At 36.4% G+C, this 17,483-nt stretch overlaps 2 protein-coding genes across 4 annotated transcripts in view; both read right to left on the bottom strand.

The window, feature by feature from the left end:
- Positions 1 to 129: 129 nt before the first annotated feature.
- Positions 130 to 13,014, bottom strand: LOC306856573 (inhibitor of nuclear factor kappa-B kinase subunit epsilon-like). 2 transcript variants are annotated; one of them, XM_079395933.1, is made up of 22 exons: positions 12,842 to 13,014; positions 12,639 to 12,716; positions 11,250 to 11,371; positions 11,018 to 11,155; positions 10,124 to 10,259; positions 9,800 to 9,981; positions 9,134 to 9,294; positions 8,698 to 8,808; positions 8,160 to 8,339; positions 7,372 to 7,568; positions 7,147 to 7,205; positions 6,947 to 7,038; positions 6,724 to 6,825; positions 6,287 to 6,347; positions 6,082 to 6,197; positions 5,493 to 5,569; positions 4,896 to 4,935; positions 4,711 to 4,812; positions 4,461 to 4,557; positions 2,141 to 2,232; positions 1,995 to 2,066; positions 130 to 1,898 (listed from the first exon to the last, which is right to left on the bottom strand). In XM_079395933.1, exons 3-22 carry the CDS (start codon positions 11,361 to 11,363, stop codon positions 1,835 to 1,837), a joined length of 2,193 nt encoding a protein of 730 aa, XP_079252059.1. In that variant the 5' UTR covers positions 11,364 to 11,371; positions 12,639 to 12,716; positions 12,842 to 13,014; the 3' UTR covers positions 130 to 1,834. The 2 variants fall into 2 exon arrangements, with proteins under 2 accessions (XP_079252059.1, XP_079252060.1); XM_079395934.1 differs by lacking the exons at positions 130 to 1,898; positions 1,995 to 2,066; positions 2,141 to 2,232 and adding an exon at positions 3,233 to 3,422.
- A 968-nt stretch (positions 13,015 to 13,982) lies between these two features.
- The window catches only part of LOC306857063 (SLIT-ROBO Rho GTPase-activating protein 2-like), a 106,858-nt gene continuing 103,357 nt past the window's right edge, over positions 13,983 to 17,483 (bottom strand). Inside the window, exon 23 of one of the 2 annotated variants that reach the window (XM_079396727.1) lies at positions 13,983 to 16,527. In XM_079396727.1, coding sequence (XP_079252853.1) covers positions 16,060 to 16,527 — 468 coding nt within the window. In that variant the 3' untranslated portion in view covers positions 13,983 to 16,059. The remainder of the gene's footprint in view (positions 16,528 to 17,483) is intronic. The other variant, XM_079396728.1, reaches the window with a different exon arrangement.

The raw sequence follows: 17,483 nt of genomic DNA, 5'->3' as shown, positions 1-17,483 counted from the left end.
TAGAAGAAAGAGAATTTTAAAAATGCCAAGACTGCCCCCACAAACTCATGATTTTATCGATCACGTGTTATTCCACTAAATATGAGAAACACCATGAAGGCATGAATAAACTTTGACGTCACTGTAATTGGGTTTATAAGAATCTCGTTTACTGTCCAACTCAGTTGCTGTAATTGTTTACATTTATTTTGTACAGATGAATATTCTCATTTCAAATATATTTGTAGTGTGCATTTTTATAACCATTTATACATCATCTATAGTATATATTGTAAAATCTGAAATATAGCCTACATATACATGCCACACATTACATGACACGTGTAGTTTAATGTATTATATTTACATTAAAATGATAACGCTTGTTATTAGTACAATTTTTTAAACAAAAAATTATTTTCACCAATTGTGTTCATGTATTTATTAGCGCCATCTGTCAAGTACCTCACAAAACAGAAGTGAAGACGTTCAAAACAACAACAACAAAAAGTTAACAAACTGGCAAAAGGAAAGTTGATACAATTCCATTTTAAGTCAAACATATGCAATATTTGACAGTGAAACACAGCGTGGTCTCTGTGAGATCACCATAGTTTCCCCAGAGTGAGGAATTCCCCTGAACTCACACTCAGTAAGGTGCCCTCAGAACCCAACAAACACATCTTTCACTTTCCATATGTGACCCTGGACCAGAAAACCAGTCATTAGGGTCAATATTTTTGAAATTGAGATTTATACGTGATCTGAAAGCTGAATAAATAAGCTTTCCATTGATGTATGGTTTGTTATGATAGGACATTATTTGGCCGAGATACAACAACATTTGGAAATCTGGAATCTGAGGGTACATACTGAGAAAATCACCTTCAAAATTGTCCAAATGAAGTTCTTAGCAATGCAGATTACATATCAAAAATGAAGTTTTGATATATTTACAGTAGGATATTTACATAATATCTCCATTGAGCATGATTTTTACTTAATGCCCTAATGATTTATTAGTATAAAAGAAAAATAGATAATTTTGACCCATACAATGTATTGTTTGCTATTGCTACAAATATACCCCAGCAACTTCAGACTGGTTTTGTGCTCCAGGGTCACATATGATCTGTAATACAGCAAGGTATTTGTCTATTGACTCTTGTCAGTATTTGCAGGATGATAATATTTGGAGTCATTTGTACAGTTCACACATTGTCAAATAAACAAAGCCTCCTCTAGAGCTCCATGCTGTGTGATACTCTGTTGTGATCAATAGACTAATTAAATAAGTGCTATTGCACAGTTATCTCTCAAAAACGAAATCAATTACAAAGCAGACTGAACTTTTCTCTCTTTATCCCATGACTGTGCAATAATTACACCATTATTGTCAGCTGAATGCACTGTGCCATCAATATTTAAGTGTCATAAAAACTGCTGTAGTAGTTAAAACAGACCTATATTTCTATTTTCTTGGCAGTTAAAGTCAATACTACTAGATTGCATGAAGATAAAATGCAGTAGCTACATGAACACTGAATCTGAGAACTATGACTTTTGTGATTCATATCAAATCAATCAAAGTGCAGTTTTAAACATTCCTGTTTTCCATTAATCTGTCATAGGACAGTTTCAGGGACTCGAGACCAGTCATAACTCAATTTGCGCTTTGCACATCAGTAGACATCATGCAATTTCAGCTGCCTGCCCTGGTAACAACCATTACGCCATTAATCTGTTCTTTATGGTTCAACCAAGGATTTTTTTTAGATGTTTTGTTTTACTTTCCCTTTAGCTCACAGGTCCAGGCTCTGTAAATATAAATATTGTTGTGCATTCTTTGAGGTGTTCATGGTCTGTTGGCTTGAGGTACTTTTTTCTCCACTGGCAGTGTAGCGGTAACTTCTGCAAGGCTTAAAAAGATGTCGTCTTGTTAAATTTGAAAGGATTTTCTACACAGAAATGTTGGTTGTACACAAAAACATTCACAGCTAAACACCATACAGTACCTTTCTATCATGTTGTTGTTATTCTGTAGCTCTCGTGCCACAGCCTCCATTTCATCCTTTAATCGGTTCATTCTGGAAACAATTTGTATTTTTATTTATTATTTGGAACTGATAAATGCTGTGTCATCTACAATGCAATGACATACTTGAGAATCATGTGCTCATCTTTTTTCGGTCCATCCACCCCCTCAGCGCCTACAGGCTGCTGGAGAGCTCTAAGAACAGCTCTGTCCAGAACCTGCAAAGATGGAAAGGAACATGGTCAGGATGCTCTATATCCAAGCTATGCAGAATAGTATGTTAGGTTTAGGCAGAAGGAGAGGATCATACCTGACGCCCTGACATGATTAGACTCTCCTTACTTATTTATAGACCTGGGCAACGAATATTTAATCAAATTTTTAATCGCAATTAATCGCGTGATCTTTCTGCAATTAATCGCATTGTTATGCACAAAATTCAATAATGAATTCAAATGTAGTGTATTGTGCACTTTTTCCATTTAAAAGTGTTGCTATATGAACACAAGTGCAATAACATTTGGTCTGCAAACATTAATTTGATTACTGTAATCAAATTAAATGGTAAAATGAATGCCCTGCAGTGGCAAAGCTTTGAAGTTTTTATAAAAAATACTTTATAGTTTGCTATAGAAAAACAAGTTATGCTCAGAGTCCAGAGCCTCGATCATAACATTATCCCCAAGTTTTCCAGACAAGGCTTGAGCCTAGTCCTAGACTAAAATCTAAGTCTTAGCTGTTTCAGCTGAAATATATCTTAAAATATATCAGTGCCTTTATTTTGTCTCAAGGTGCACCCCAGTAATGTTTTTTTCTAAGCATGTTTATAAAAATTATTTAAATGTCCTAATTGAACTCTGGCCTAATCCTGGCTTAGTGTCTAAGCCCTGTCTGTGAAACAGGGCCTATAACAGGCACCTTCCTAATAGAGACCTGGGTCATTGGACCCAACGCAGTAGAGTGCGGCGCGGGACAACACTCGATGGGCGAGAGAGGGTGCAGGCGGGTAGAGACTTGTGTGTGCGGGATGAGGGAGAACAAGGGTGTACTCACACTAGGCAATCTTAACCGTTCATTTAGCCGGCCCTGGCTCGGTTGGAAGAGGTGGGCCAGGCTCGGGCGCGGTATGCATGTAGTGTGTGAGCGCTAACCATGCCGGAGCACAGAACTTCTGATACGTGCAGCATGATTGGGTGTACCTTTCTGAGCAGCAAAGGTGATAGATCTGTAAAGCAACATATTGTGAGAGGGCCGTGTGTTAACGTGTCCCAAACGATTCAAAATAATAAACCACAAAGTTAATAAAAGCGATGCACTCCACTGCGCTTCTCTGGTGTCTTCACATGCTATCGGAAACTTCCTGTTTCCCACTTATGAAGTCGTGAATACGAGCATGTTGCAGTCTTTTCTGTTAAAAATAACAGTGAACAGAGGTTTATGAATGTTGATGCCCATCCCAAGCCAGTACTGATCAACATCCCACCCCTCCTGTGACCCATGGTTTGTCTGTATGTATTCAGAGCCAGTGAGCAACGGGCTTTCATAATAATAATAATAATAATAATAATAATAAAAATAAAACTGTGTTAATGCCCGATAATATAATTGTCGGTACTAATTAATTAATGTGTTAACACGATAATGACATGTTAAGTTGCCCAGACCTGCTTATTTATTCATTCATTCTGAACTGAGATATTTACCTAGAAAGAGTTTGCACAAAAAACAACCCAAAAAAAAAAAAATCATAATGAAATGTAGCAGTAGTTAAGGTCAAAACTAAGGTCAAAATAAACAATAACCACTGTGAAAAATACAAATCTGCCCTAACAGACATTATTTTCAGATGAGCTTGAGCCCAGAGTTGGTCAAAATTTATTGTGCAATTTTAACAGAGGCCATGTGAGGAAAAACACAAATGTTCACTTTAGATGGCATTAAAATTAGAGTCTGTGAAACACAAAATTGCTCTAACCTCCTCAGGGATAACTAGTTATACTTGAAAAGGGCTGAACAGCCTTGATTAGACAGTCCTTATTGATTTGAATAATTATCATTTAAAATTGGAAGTGATGCAAGTTCAACTTGGAATTAATTTGACTTAAAATTCATAATGACTGTGCACAAGGCTGCATAATGAGAAATTTAGCTGTAGTCATGCTATATAACTAAAGTCAACACAAATAAGGAAAACTGCTGTAAAAATGTAAGTTCTGCCCTCACAGACATTCTTTTCTTTGGGATCGAGCCCAAAGTAAGCCAACATGTTATTTGCCAACTAATTTGTTGTGTCATTTTTAAACTGCCTTGTTCAACTTTGGACAAACGTTTTGGAGTGAGTCTGTGAAACACTAAATTTAGCTAACCTCTTTAGGGATGACTTGTCACGCCTGAATAGGGCTAGAGACAGACGGTGTGTGTCTTTTGTGGAAAAAAGAGGGCTGACCTTGTTCTGCTGGGCCTCACACACATGCAGATCCCCCATCCTCTGGCGGAGGACAACTCCAAAATGCTCTAGACTCGTCTGAATCTCATAAAGAACCCTGCAGAAGCAACATTCACATGGTCATCTGCGACTGCTTTTTTGCTGCTTTGACAAAACACCTTTCACAGTAATAAAATGTGTATCAAATATGTTTGACATTATAGGGTCCATACATAATGAGTATTCTCAGTCCATGTGACCTCTGTCATACCTGTTCCAGTTGCCAGCAGCCATCAGAACATCCTGATATTTCTGCAAACAGTCATCCTTGTATAAACTCTTGACCTTCTTTATGTATGAAGACAGATTGAGCCTGAGCAGAAAATAGTCATTTCTCAGTTTAATCACCGTGAGAACGGACACTCATTCAAGATGCTCCTGGTGTTTAATACTTACTTCTCAAACTTGTGAATCTGTTCGTCATTGTAGCTGAGCTCTGGGACAGAAAGAGAATAAATTAATAGCAGTCAGAGGACTCAACCTCAACCCAAAACCGTAGTTTTATTTCTTTGTGACTGCTCAAGATAAGCACTATTTTAGCTGACTGGCTTCTCTGCAGAGTCATATCTAACATTATCAATGCAGCCAGGCAGAAAGGGGGGTTATATTCTTCTGTCTCCATGCTTGCCTGTCTGGAATGGTTCTTGCTGTCAGATAAGGCAGCACAACAGTGCCTCCCTTCCCTGCAGCGCAGTACTGAGAACTAATCTGACTAATCTCAGCACTGGCTCCACTCATCAAAATCCAAATTTTGCTTCAGACATGCGAGGGACAGAAATGGGTCACTATCTAATATACAGTAAAATCTCACAGTTTGGTGAATTTTCGCTAAGCTTCCAGAAACCATGACTTGCTGAGAAGAACATTTATCAGGGGTTTAAAGTACATAATCTGCAGAAGCTCAGAAAGAGTCCTTTGACAGCTGTTGTACTGTAGATTCATCTGTAATTTGTTATGTCATATTAATGAGAGAAAAAACATGCATCCAATTACTTCCTGTCATTTTGTCTTTGCAGTACTGTTGATGTACTGCAACAATCTTCCCCAATAAAACCTCCATCTTCTGGATGCTGCATTAAGTGGAAGAAAAAATAAATGTAATTATTGACATAGGATTAAAATTTAATAAATACATTTTATTTATATAATAATATATTATCAATTTTGTTATAACTTTCCATATTAATATGCAAATGTACAGATTTTAATCAACCATCAGAAGTATACATTTTTATTTATTGATATTTTGGAAACAATTCCTAATTAATAAATGCTTATATTTTTGTTTATGTTATATACGTGATAATATGTGATGTTTATTAATGAATTCAATTTACAGAATGAGTTAAATCAACATTTGGACAAATGCTGTGCTGAAATGTTTTACCATGTTATGGCACTGCAAGATAAATATATCTATAATTTTCAAGTTTACGTTCAAGGTTTTTCAATCAAAATAAAATAAGAGAGAGAAAAAAGAAAAATCCCTTGGCACCAGGATAATGATTTTATACGGTCATGAATAAGTTTTAAAATAGTAAACTATCATTTTCCTCCAAATTATCCTAACAGGCTGTGTTACCTCTTATCCTGGGCCAGCGAATCAGAGTGTTTAGACAGCATCACATGCAAATGCTGTAGTTGATTCTGGAACTCTCTAACTCCACTGCCATACATCCTCTGCAAATCCTCTTCAATCTACACACAATGATAAACGTCAAGGATGCAAACTATTGTGTGCTCTAGTTCATTTATTCAATATACATTTAACAAAGCACAACTCTCACCAGTGGGATTTTTTTTTTATTGTCTACAAAGTCTGGAAACTCGTGTGCAAACCTCTGAGCACTGGTTGGGAAGAATCAAGAGACATCCATTACTAAATACCTTACTACATATACCCCCGGTTTCATAAGGTTTAGGCCTAATCCCAGACTAAAAATCTGAGCTGTTTCAATTTAAAGAAACTTGCACTAACCGATCTTAAAACATGTCAGTGCCTTTGTTTTGTCTCAAGATACACATCAGTATTGTTTTTTTAAAGGCATGTTTATAAAAAGTACTTAAATGTCCTAATTGAACTATTGCCTAATCCTGGTTTAACCTAAACCATCTGTGAAACCAGGCCATAAGGCTTATTAAACTAGATTAAGCATTAGATGCATGATACCATATAGTAAACTAAAACACAAATTCAGTCAGTATCTCACTGGTGGATTCTTACAATAGATGAAGATGCTCCTCAGTGCTGATAGAAGAAAGCAGCTTCATATTCACCATGGCAATCCTGTGTGCCACATTACTACATTCAAAACCGGTGTTTTCACTGAAAAGTCAAGAATATTGTTATTGGACACACTAAAATGTCAAGAACAGGTTTGGTTTTCTTGTTGCAATAATTATCAGGAGACTGACTCATGCAAAATAGTGATTATATAAGAGCTCACATGTAGCTATAGAACCCCTGCAGAATCAGTTCCCTGTACTTCTGGAGTGAGCGGGCTATCCGCAGGTACTGATGGATGACCCCGACAATGGTCTTTAGGAGGAAAAAAAATAACAGGACACAGTGTGAGGCTCAGTGATAATGGTGTTATAATGTTCACCAAAAATAAGCACCGAGATAAAAACTAAGAGGCTTGCTTACTTTGGAGAAGGTGTAATCTGCCATGACGTCAAACTTCGTGGGCATCACAGGGGCCTCAGCTACAGAAAAATGAAAATAGAAGAAAAAATAGAGACAAAGTTATCTCTGTAAATGTTGCCAATTTATTTGTAATACTGAAAACAAACTTGAGACTTCAGGGTTCATACAATGGCTCACAAACTTGGCTTTTGTAACACACACAAAACACATTTATTATGTACATACGTTCTTTGTATGGATGGCCTACTAGTTTCTCTGGTCGTCGGCTGATGAGAATGATAGGGCGGTCTGGAGTGGTGGGGGGAAGGTTCACTACTTTCATGCTTGGCTCCAATATGAGAGGATGACCCTGAAAAAGGTACTGTTGAACTGCCGGTTCAATTCCAGTTTGGGCCTGAACATCCTCAAACAAAATTGAGACCCTTGAGGATAACAACAACAACAAAATATATTGGAATCACTGTGAAAAGTAATTCAACCTTATTCATACTTATATAATTGACTTTAAATGACCATTTGAAAGTGAAAGTGATGTGACATACGACCAAGTATGGTGACCCATACTTGGAATTTGTGCTCTGCATTTAAGCAGTGAACACACAGCAGTGAACACACACACACCATGAACACACACTCAGAGCAGTGGGCAGGCATTTAGCCCAGGGAGCAGCAGAGGGTTCGGTGCCTTGCTTAAGGGCAACCTAAGTCATGGTATTGAGGGTGGAGAGAGCTCTGTACATTCACTCCCCCCACCTACAGTTCCTGCCGGACCTGAGACTTGAACTCGCAGCCTTTGGATTACGAGTCTGACTCTCTAATCATTAGGCCACGACTTCCCCTTGGGGACCTACATCCAAATGGCATCTGTTTTTACAAAAAGAACTAAAGTTTCCATATACAGTCAGCAACCTAAAAATGTATTGGGCCACATTTGAATGAAGTTGCATGGAGTACTTCACCCATAGTTGCTGTAGAGAAGAGATCAGAAATCTCTTCTCGAGGAGCCCACATACGTGTTATGAAAGTGGATGCAGATGCTGTGTGCTGTGGCCTGCTGGAGAGAGAAGATGTGGACCGTGATGCGGTGCAGAATATCAGTAGTGGCAGCAAAGAACTGGATGAAGCCCCAACATTTCTCCTGATTGGCCTCTAGTATGCTGGCCAACACTGGGACCAGCTGGGCCCTTAAACCCCTGTGAAAAAACATAGCCGTTGGTCATGTGCTACCAAGAGGCTTCAGTTTTCAAAGAACTATCAAGGATTTCTTTCCAGGAAGTTATTCATGATGAATAAAAGCATGAAACTGAAATGAGTCACAAAAGATGCCTATTTTTAATTTGACATGAATGAAAACAATCCAATGAGCTGTTATATTGTGGGTCTTGGTGTTAATCATTAAAAATTTCCAGTAGACAAAAAAACCAAGGCTGGTATTTTTCTCTAGCATATAAATGAAATATAGCTTTACTGATTGAGGTCCATATACAATGTATTTGCCAATACTGTCTGTCCACAAAGTTTTTAACCACACTTTTGCATAGAGAAACTCACTCTGAAAGTTGGCAGCAGTGTGGCAGTCGGTAGCTCCATTCAATGGGTCCGTCTTCCACCTTCTGCACACCTGCTATGGCTCCCTCTGGCTTCTCTGTTGTGATCTTGTACCTGGGGAGAACACCAAAAGTCACCAAAAATAGCACATAAATAAACCTAATATAAACAGTAATGTAACACACATCATCATTTACAATTATGATTAATATGTAATTGATTATAATAAATAGAATTAGAATTAGAATAGAATAGAATAGAATAGTGGAGAAAGAGTAGGATTAAATAAATGTATGCTTCTTCCTACTCCTTTTTGGACATGTATAAATTCAAATTATTTTGTATTGTTTTGACTATATTTATTTACATGTTCGAAATAAACGTTTCAATTCAATGCAATTCAATTCAAAGAATTAAAACATTTACAGATGAGACTTACATGATTTTCTTGTTTCTGCGTGGGCCTCCATATGGTATAAAAGGAAGACTGCCAGTGACAGCATGGTAGAAGGTGACACCGATGCTCCACAGATCCACAGACACACCATAAACTTTCTGATGGGACTTCCTCAATACTGCACGCTCATACATGTCTGGATGCTGGAACACACAAGTTATTATATAAGTGTAACGGCTGGATAAATCAGACACATTATTATTTGTTATATTCAACAAATAATCCAACAGACCCCTTATCCAAAACTGTTTTTGATTCTGTCACTGCTCTAATGCATTAGTACTGTTAGAAAGTTATTTCCTGTGGCCACGAAAACATTTCTTACAGTTGGTATGAAATTATACTGAATGTTCGCTGGACGAACAGGTTAGTTCAGTGTAATATTAATACTGCTACAGTTACTTATGGTAGCTTAGATAAATAATTATAATTAATTGTAATTATATACATTTCCGGTTTAATTTGCTATATTAGATGTTTATTCACAGAAAGATTAAAGGAACAAATGCCTGATTACATTTTTGATAAGCAACTGCACGTGCTGTATTTTCTGTGAATCACTGAAAGAGGTACACAGGAAGAGGCACCTTTGAGTTTCTCCAGCATTAATCAAATAAACTGATTTTTCACACGGCATTTCCTTCTTACCAGATATTCCTCTGTGCCATATATAGACACAAACTTCTCATCGTCCTCCAACTCACGGGCAGCACCAAAGTCCGTCAGCTTGTACACTGAGCGTCCATCCTCACCCACTTGCCTCATGATATTGCCGGGTTTGATGTCTCTGTGCACCACCCCATTCTCTCGCAGGTGGTTCATTCCTTGGACTGTATATGACAAAATGGGAGAAAGACAAAATATAAGGAGAGCTCCATTTAACCACAGTAATGCCTCCCAAAAGGTGCTGCATGACATGTGTAATGGAGTGGAAACTAATTTAACTACTTAATTTCCTCTGTTGGCTCTTACCCACACACTGTAATACGATGAGGAACTCTGACTCAGGAAGTCCAAACGCATTCTCAGGCTCCTCTAGCAGGTTCAGCAGGCTGCCACCTGAACAGAACTCCATCACCAGAACCTTCTGCTTCGGGTTCATATGCATCTGACATGCACAAGAATAGGAATTAAGGCAATGTGTTGAAAATTCACCTCTCAGGTCTATGATCTACTTTTGGTGGGGAGTCAAACAAGTTTAACAGAATGTATGGAAATATTGAATATCGCCTGCTTGTCTGAGAAATTGTGAACAGCCATATGAACTGTATGGCCTTTTAATGTAATTATGGCTAGTTGTTGTTTTTTGTTGTCGTTTTATTCAATTTTAATTTACATAGGTTGGTGAAAAGATTAAAATCATAAAAAAACTTAAAAGATTATTACTATTAGTAGTAGTAGTATATTTTTATTGCTTTGAGGTCAGCAAGAACTCTTACGCTCACCAAGGCTGCATTTATTTAATCTAAATACAGTAATATTGTGAAATATTATTAAAATATAAAAATGATCTGTTTTAAAATATTTATTCATGTGATGTTAAAGCTGGATTTTCAGCACCCATTACCTCAGGTTTCAGTGTCACATGATCTTTCAGAAATTATTCTTATATACTGATTTGGAGCTCAATAAACATTTCTTATTATCAATGTTTTGTTGAGACTATTTTTCAATTCAATTCAATTCCTCGATGAATCAAAAGTGTGTTTATTTACAAAAAGCATTTGTTTAAAATAGAAATATGTTGTTAAATTCTAAAAATCTTTACTGACTCTCCCTGACACAATGCATCATGAGAAACTCAAACATCAAAGTACTCTGGCTGGAAAATCTTGAACAGCGTCACAAACCACATCAGATACGTACCTCCTCCACAGCAAAGAGTTTAACAATGTTGACGTGATTGAGTTTCTGCAGCACCTCAAACTCCCTCATCTGAACTTCATACGGCCTGTTGTAGCTCACCAAGTTAAAGACCTTCACGGCAACAAGCTCACCCGTTTTCTACAGCAATATAAAGCGTCATTTAGCAAAGCATGAGCTGTCTATGACCTGTTTGAGTAAAGAAAATGGGAAAACTGTAATAAGGATAAAGTACTTTGTTCCGTGCTTTGTAAACGCTTGCTGTGGCCCCTTGACCAAGAACATCCTCCAGCGACCAAAGGTGGTTTGCTGTACTTGCTGTCATTGTGTTGACACAACCGGATGACATGATCGGATCTGTGTATGACAGAAAAACAATCAAAGATTCTCTAGACCAGTAAATATGTAATGTCAAGTATATTAGTGCTGTCACATCCAAAATAAAAGTTTTTGTTTACATAATATATGTACTGAGACCCAGCTATGGAGTTTTTGCCTCTGTAGTGGACATTATATTTCAGTGAATTTCTCTGAGACCTCACATGTCACAGTTGTAAGTCTGGATGTCCTGTACAGAGCACATTCAGGGCTTTATAGAGATACTAAATGATTGGAAGTTGCACCATGACCACACCCTCTCCTAGGTCTTTAAAGATGGCTAAATTTAATTTAGTGAAACATTTTACATTCTTATGGAAATATGATTATATTTTGTAATTGTCATTTAAATCTGAATAATTTTCTAATTGTTTGTCATAAAGCAACATCTCAGGAAAATGTTATGGATTTTCAAATTCAAATATGACTTGTTATGAAACAGGACATCATTTCATACATGTCCACTGTAGAGGACACCAGGACTAAAATGATGTTTAAGATGCATTTTGGGAGACATAACAATTGAATAGGAAAATTAATTATATATCTATTTTGTTATGAAATATTAGATATTATTATGAAAATCTGGCCAATTATTACTCCCATTATGACAATTATTTTTTCAACATGCTGTCCCAACAGCAACTCATTAATATGCAAATTAGATACAGTATAGATACACTGTGTTTAATGGGAAAACCAGTTTATGGAAATTTGTACAGGCATATTGCATAAAACAAAATGGTATATCAAATCATTTTGTTATATATTTTATAACATAGTTGAGAATCATCCTTAAACAAAATTTAGAAGAAAAAAAATCCTGAAACCTAAAAATGTATTGGTGATTTTAAAAAAATCCCACTGTTTTTGCCTTTTTGATGTCTATTCATGCCATTTTATTTTTAGAAAAACTTAGTCCTAGTGTCCTCTACAGAGGACATAGAAGAAAATATGAATAAAATATAATTTTTCAAAAATTTTAATTTTAATTTTTTTTCTAATGCTCTAAACAAAGTAATGACATGAAAAAATACTAAATTCACAAAGCTTTTTTTTGGTGGGGGGGTTCAAGAAATATGTAAATCATTTTGCCAATGAACGTCTGGTTAGTACCTTTAAACAGTATGTTAAGTTGGATGAAATGAAGATTTAAGTGCTTTATTTTTAGTGCTAAATGTAAGGTAAACAGAATCGATGTAGATATTGTTCGCACCCACTGTTGTATTAAGGAAAAGTAACTCACCGGTTTATTTCTGAACACAATACGTCTCAAAAGTCACAACAGAGGCGTCAAATAAAATCCCTTTCCCTTCTATATGACCTGCAAACACGTAGAATATACATAAACATCATCACATTTCTCTAAAAATAAGCTATTATTGTTATGTAAAGTGATTTCCCCTTCATATATCGGTATAGTCATCACACAAAAACAAACCAACCAACCATTTGTGTGTTTGATGCCGGCGCATTTTCCACTTTTATCCGAATTTGTCAATCCCTGTGTGTTTTTCTGTGGACTAGTTACACCTGCAGTCCTCCTGTGAGAGTTTGTCGAGCAGCTCGACGGAAACCAGTGTCACCAGTAACTTTCATTTCTGTCAGGGACTTCCTTGTTCGGTGCATCGCGCTTGTGTTAAGGGTACCGGTCTATTTTTTTTCTCTTAACATATGTTTTCATCTTAAAGTTAGTTAGAAAACATAACACGAGTTCAAATATTATGTTGTGTGTCATTTTACGTAGTTTATGTGTAAACACTAACTCTTTTAGTCCACCATATTAAAAGTGACAATAAACCAAAAAAAATGGATGTCGTCCTCTCGTGGACAGGATTTAAAATAACAAAATAATGGAGAAGTGCAAGCATAGGCTATTTTCCTTAATAAAACACTTTTTTTTGCCTGACGTCTGTTCAGAAGTATTTCGTAAGACACACGGAAATAACTTTTTCCTAGATTTGCATATTTTAGTCAATTCTTTACAAAGCTTTCCTGGTTTTCTTTAGAAAAAGAAAATGGCCTGCTAAAGATAAATTAAGATTTTGGCACTTATTTTGAACAGAATAGGCGTCTCAAGGTTCTTCATAACAGAGAGGTATCTTTTCCTTTTGTACAATTTGTGTTGTAAAAAAAATAAAAAAATAATGTTTGATCTTTCATTTTTATTCCTTAGCAAGTGAATAATTTTTAATGAAACTTTCTAGCTTCTTAATGGAATTCCATACTATACTGGATTCATTTTTGTCCAGTGAATGAACACTAAAGCATCAGGAAATAGGAAATTCATGAGAAATCAGAGCTGCAGCTGGACAGTCCCTTCTAGTTCCATAGAAAAACCTATAGATATGATGTGAATCAAACATTACAAACAACAAATGTGTGAAAACTAAATGTGGGTACTTTTTGTGTAATGGCTGGTAAAATTGCTTAATGCTAGCCACTGCGACAAGAGATCCATGCCCAGTTATATGTGTAAACCAAAAATTAATTAAAAACATTGGCAAAAATAAAAATTGTTTACATAAAATTGAAAAATAAAAGTAGGAAAAAATGTAAACCTTTTTATTCAAACAATCAAAAATTGTTTAGCAAGCATGTTTTATTTCAAATGAAAAAGTGACTGGCAAAATTGGGAAAAAGATCATTTTCAAATTTTTGTACATTTTTATTGAAATAATCAAATACACATTCAGCAAGCAATTTTTTTTTATTTATTTAAAAATGTTTACTACAAGAACTACACGTGGAATTATAGAATGTATGAAATGTATTTGAGTGGCAACTACTACTGCTGCAACTCTACAATATTGTACCAAAAAAAAGAGAAAAAGAAAACCACAAACAAATTATGAAGAAAAAGAATGTACCTCTGTAATGTACACTATTGTATATACAAAGTACATCTGAACACAGGTTTCTCTGGTAACAGATTTCTGAATGGACAACTATAAATATATCTGACAAGACAATTCATTTTACAGTCTTGTTTCAATTGGACAGGAATTACATTTTAACAATAGTTATGATTACAAATAAAGAAAGAAAATCACCCTCACTTAAATTTGTTCACAAACATACAATGCAGATTCAAGTGTATAATGATGGATTTCAGTTTACTCAATGAAAGAAAACAGTATGTGTGTAAACAGAGGCCTCGGCCAACGGCATACTATTAACATTACACATTAAACACACACAGTAAGTTTCCTGCTGTCATTTGCATGTAAAAGTCCCGCCCACAAAAGAACTCCAATAAGACCGTTTCCAGTTGCCTTCATGAGGTATCAGGAACAACACACACAGAACACTTCCAATCGTTAACACATGAACAAATGTAACCACCTGTGAAGACGCTATCAGAACACGACAACACACGCAAGCAAAAGGCTTGCCGGGGGGATGCCTCAGTCAAAAACATCTCAGTCAGTCTGTAGATATTTTCCAGGAGTCACAGTCATTGCTTGCAAGGCTTCAAAGTGAAGCAGGCTACTTTGCATACCACCACAACTCATTCTCTAGGACATTAAGGCCTCACTTATACAGACTTGTCCGATCCATTCTGTCGACGGCATAATCAGGCAGACCATGTGATGAAGATTGTCAGACTTTTAAAGAGGCTTTTTGCACGCTTATCCTTTCGGAGTTGTAAAAACTGAGGAAAGCAAGCTACATTTTTCTTAGTCTGTTGTAAGTCTTTCCCTTTTTTTGCCTCGCCAATCTCTAAAAGCTGCTGTTAGGCTGCTAAAATTCAGAATATACATACTGCACGTAAACACACATACTAATACATAGATACCATGATACAGACCCAAAGGTGAGTAATGACCTAGGGAAAATGAAATAAAATAGTTTCTTTTGTCTGTTTTTCTTTTTTATACACGGACGATGAAGAACGAATGTGCTTGCATGACATTCATCATTTTAAGATCACTTTTTCCAGTTATAATCATGAGCATTAAACTTATACAAAACAACACCCTCATTTTTATGTGCCCTCTGATATAATAGTACAATAAAACCACATATAAATGTCAGAAGTGCTTTTGAATCGGTTTGTTAGGCAATCCACGTTTGCCATGCAAATATCTTGTGAATCCTCATGCAAAGATGTTCCTATTCCTTTATTTGCTGTGTTTAGGATTGGTGTTGAAGCAGAAACTGTGGAGTATATGAACTGTAACTACAGATTATTGTATAACAGATTCTTAGAATCTGAAGAAAAAGACAGATTTTGATCAGGATGTAATGCTGTTGTTTCTATTTACTGAGATGCTGCACTGTCTGTAACCTGATTCAAGATGCACCAAAGTCTGAGGGGAAGAATGTGTCCTCAGAAAGCACTTCCACTGTTCGTTTGTCCTCAAAGTTTGACCCCTTTCTTATAAAATCAGTCAAAAAAAACTCCAAACCACTATTTTGGGATTGGAAAAGAGGGATTGCTGACGTCCATGTCTCAATCCAAACTAAAACAGTGTTGTAAAATCACTCCAATATTCCACATGTGTATATTAATTCCACACACACAAACACTCATGCTCAATCACGCAAGCATCCAATATCATTTTGAGTCTGTTAAGTTGTCTGCAGTTTTTCATTAAGATCCGAAGAGTCAGTATTAGAGGGTGCTCTTGGAATTACTGATCACAGATCGAGGCTGTAAACCCTCAGACGGGGCAGGACTTGTCGGTGGGTGGTGGAGGGGGCGGTGGTGTTGGCGGTATGATGGTGGTTGGGGATCCCATCGCCGGACTGCCCCCTGCCGAACTGCCTTTTGGGAACACCACAGGCTTGGGTTTGGTGGCCGGGGGTTTGTTATCTCTAAAGTTGGCGCCAGAAGCAGACAGACCTGTGGTAGACATTGACGACAGGGCGCTTTTAGGACCCGAGCTTTTGCCGGGCCGGAAGGTGGAGGGCATGTCGCTGGCCGAACTGGCGCTGCGCTGCAGAGGATGCTGGGAGGAGTCGGCCTCACGGAGCAGGCGAGAATGAAGCGGGCTGGAGGGTTCAGATGTCCCTCCGCACTTCAGCTGCTCTAGTGTGTCAAGCACAACGTCAGGAGTATGTTTGACATTGCTCTGCCTCTCCAGCTCTTGCAGCTCACTTAGAGCCGTGTTCATAGTCGCCTCAATGTCCTGAAAGAAAGAGAAAAATGAAGACAAAATGAGAAAATGTGAATATCTATGATAATAAAACAATTTAAATATTTTTGAATAATTTTAATATTGAATTATTTGTCTAGGTTTTTTTTTCTAATGAAAAGAAAGTTCCTTATTTTATTGCATTCACAACAATAAAAGACTTGAATTTATTTTGAAATATTCTTTTCTTATAATGAACATTTGTTACAAACAGCACAAGACACAGCATAAGTTTATTCTTATTTTATGTATCTATAAAATTAAAATATTAAAATAGCAGTTTTCTATTTTAATATACTATAATATACTTTTAATATATTCCTGTGAAGCAATGCTGAATATTCAGCATCATTACCCCAGTCTTTAGTGTCACATGATCCTTCAGAAATCATTCTAACATGCTGTAGTCAATGTTGGAAACGGTTGTGCTGCTTAATATTTTTGGAACCTGTGATGCTTTTTTTTCAGGATTCTTTGCTAAATATGAAGTTAAAAAGAACAGTGTTTATTCAAAATAGAAATTTTGTGTTACAACATACAGTACACTACTATTCAAAAGTTTGAGGTCAGTAAATTTTCAGTCAGTAAACACTGATAATAAATCAGCATATTAGAATGAATTCTGAAGGATCATGTGACACTGAAGACTGGAGTAATGGTTAATGAAAATTCAGTGAAAAATGATCTAGATCATTGGATAGGCCTCCCAATTTCTTGGATAGGCAGAATAAACTTGATAAAAATTAATGTACTTTCTAGATTACTGTACCCTTTACAGATGATATCATTATATAGTGTCAAAAAGATAATTGCAGATTTAGAAAAGCATTTTATTAGGTTTATTTGGCATAAGAAAAAGTCCAAATTATCCAAATTGCAATTACCTTTAGACAAAGGTAGCTTAGCACTTTACGTTTTTACAATTTGGCCTGTCACATAAGAATTATTTT

Source organism: Barbus barbus (assembly GCF_936440315.1).
Source record: "Barbus barbus genome assembly, chromosome: 37".
Taxonomy (NCBI): domain Eukaryota; kingdom Metazoa; phylum Chordata; class Actinopteri; order Cypriniformes; family Cyprinidae; genus Barbus; species Barbus barbus.
The sequence above is the reverse complement of the archived record's forward strand: the minus strand, read 5'-3'. Positions and strand labels throughout refer to the sequence as shown.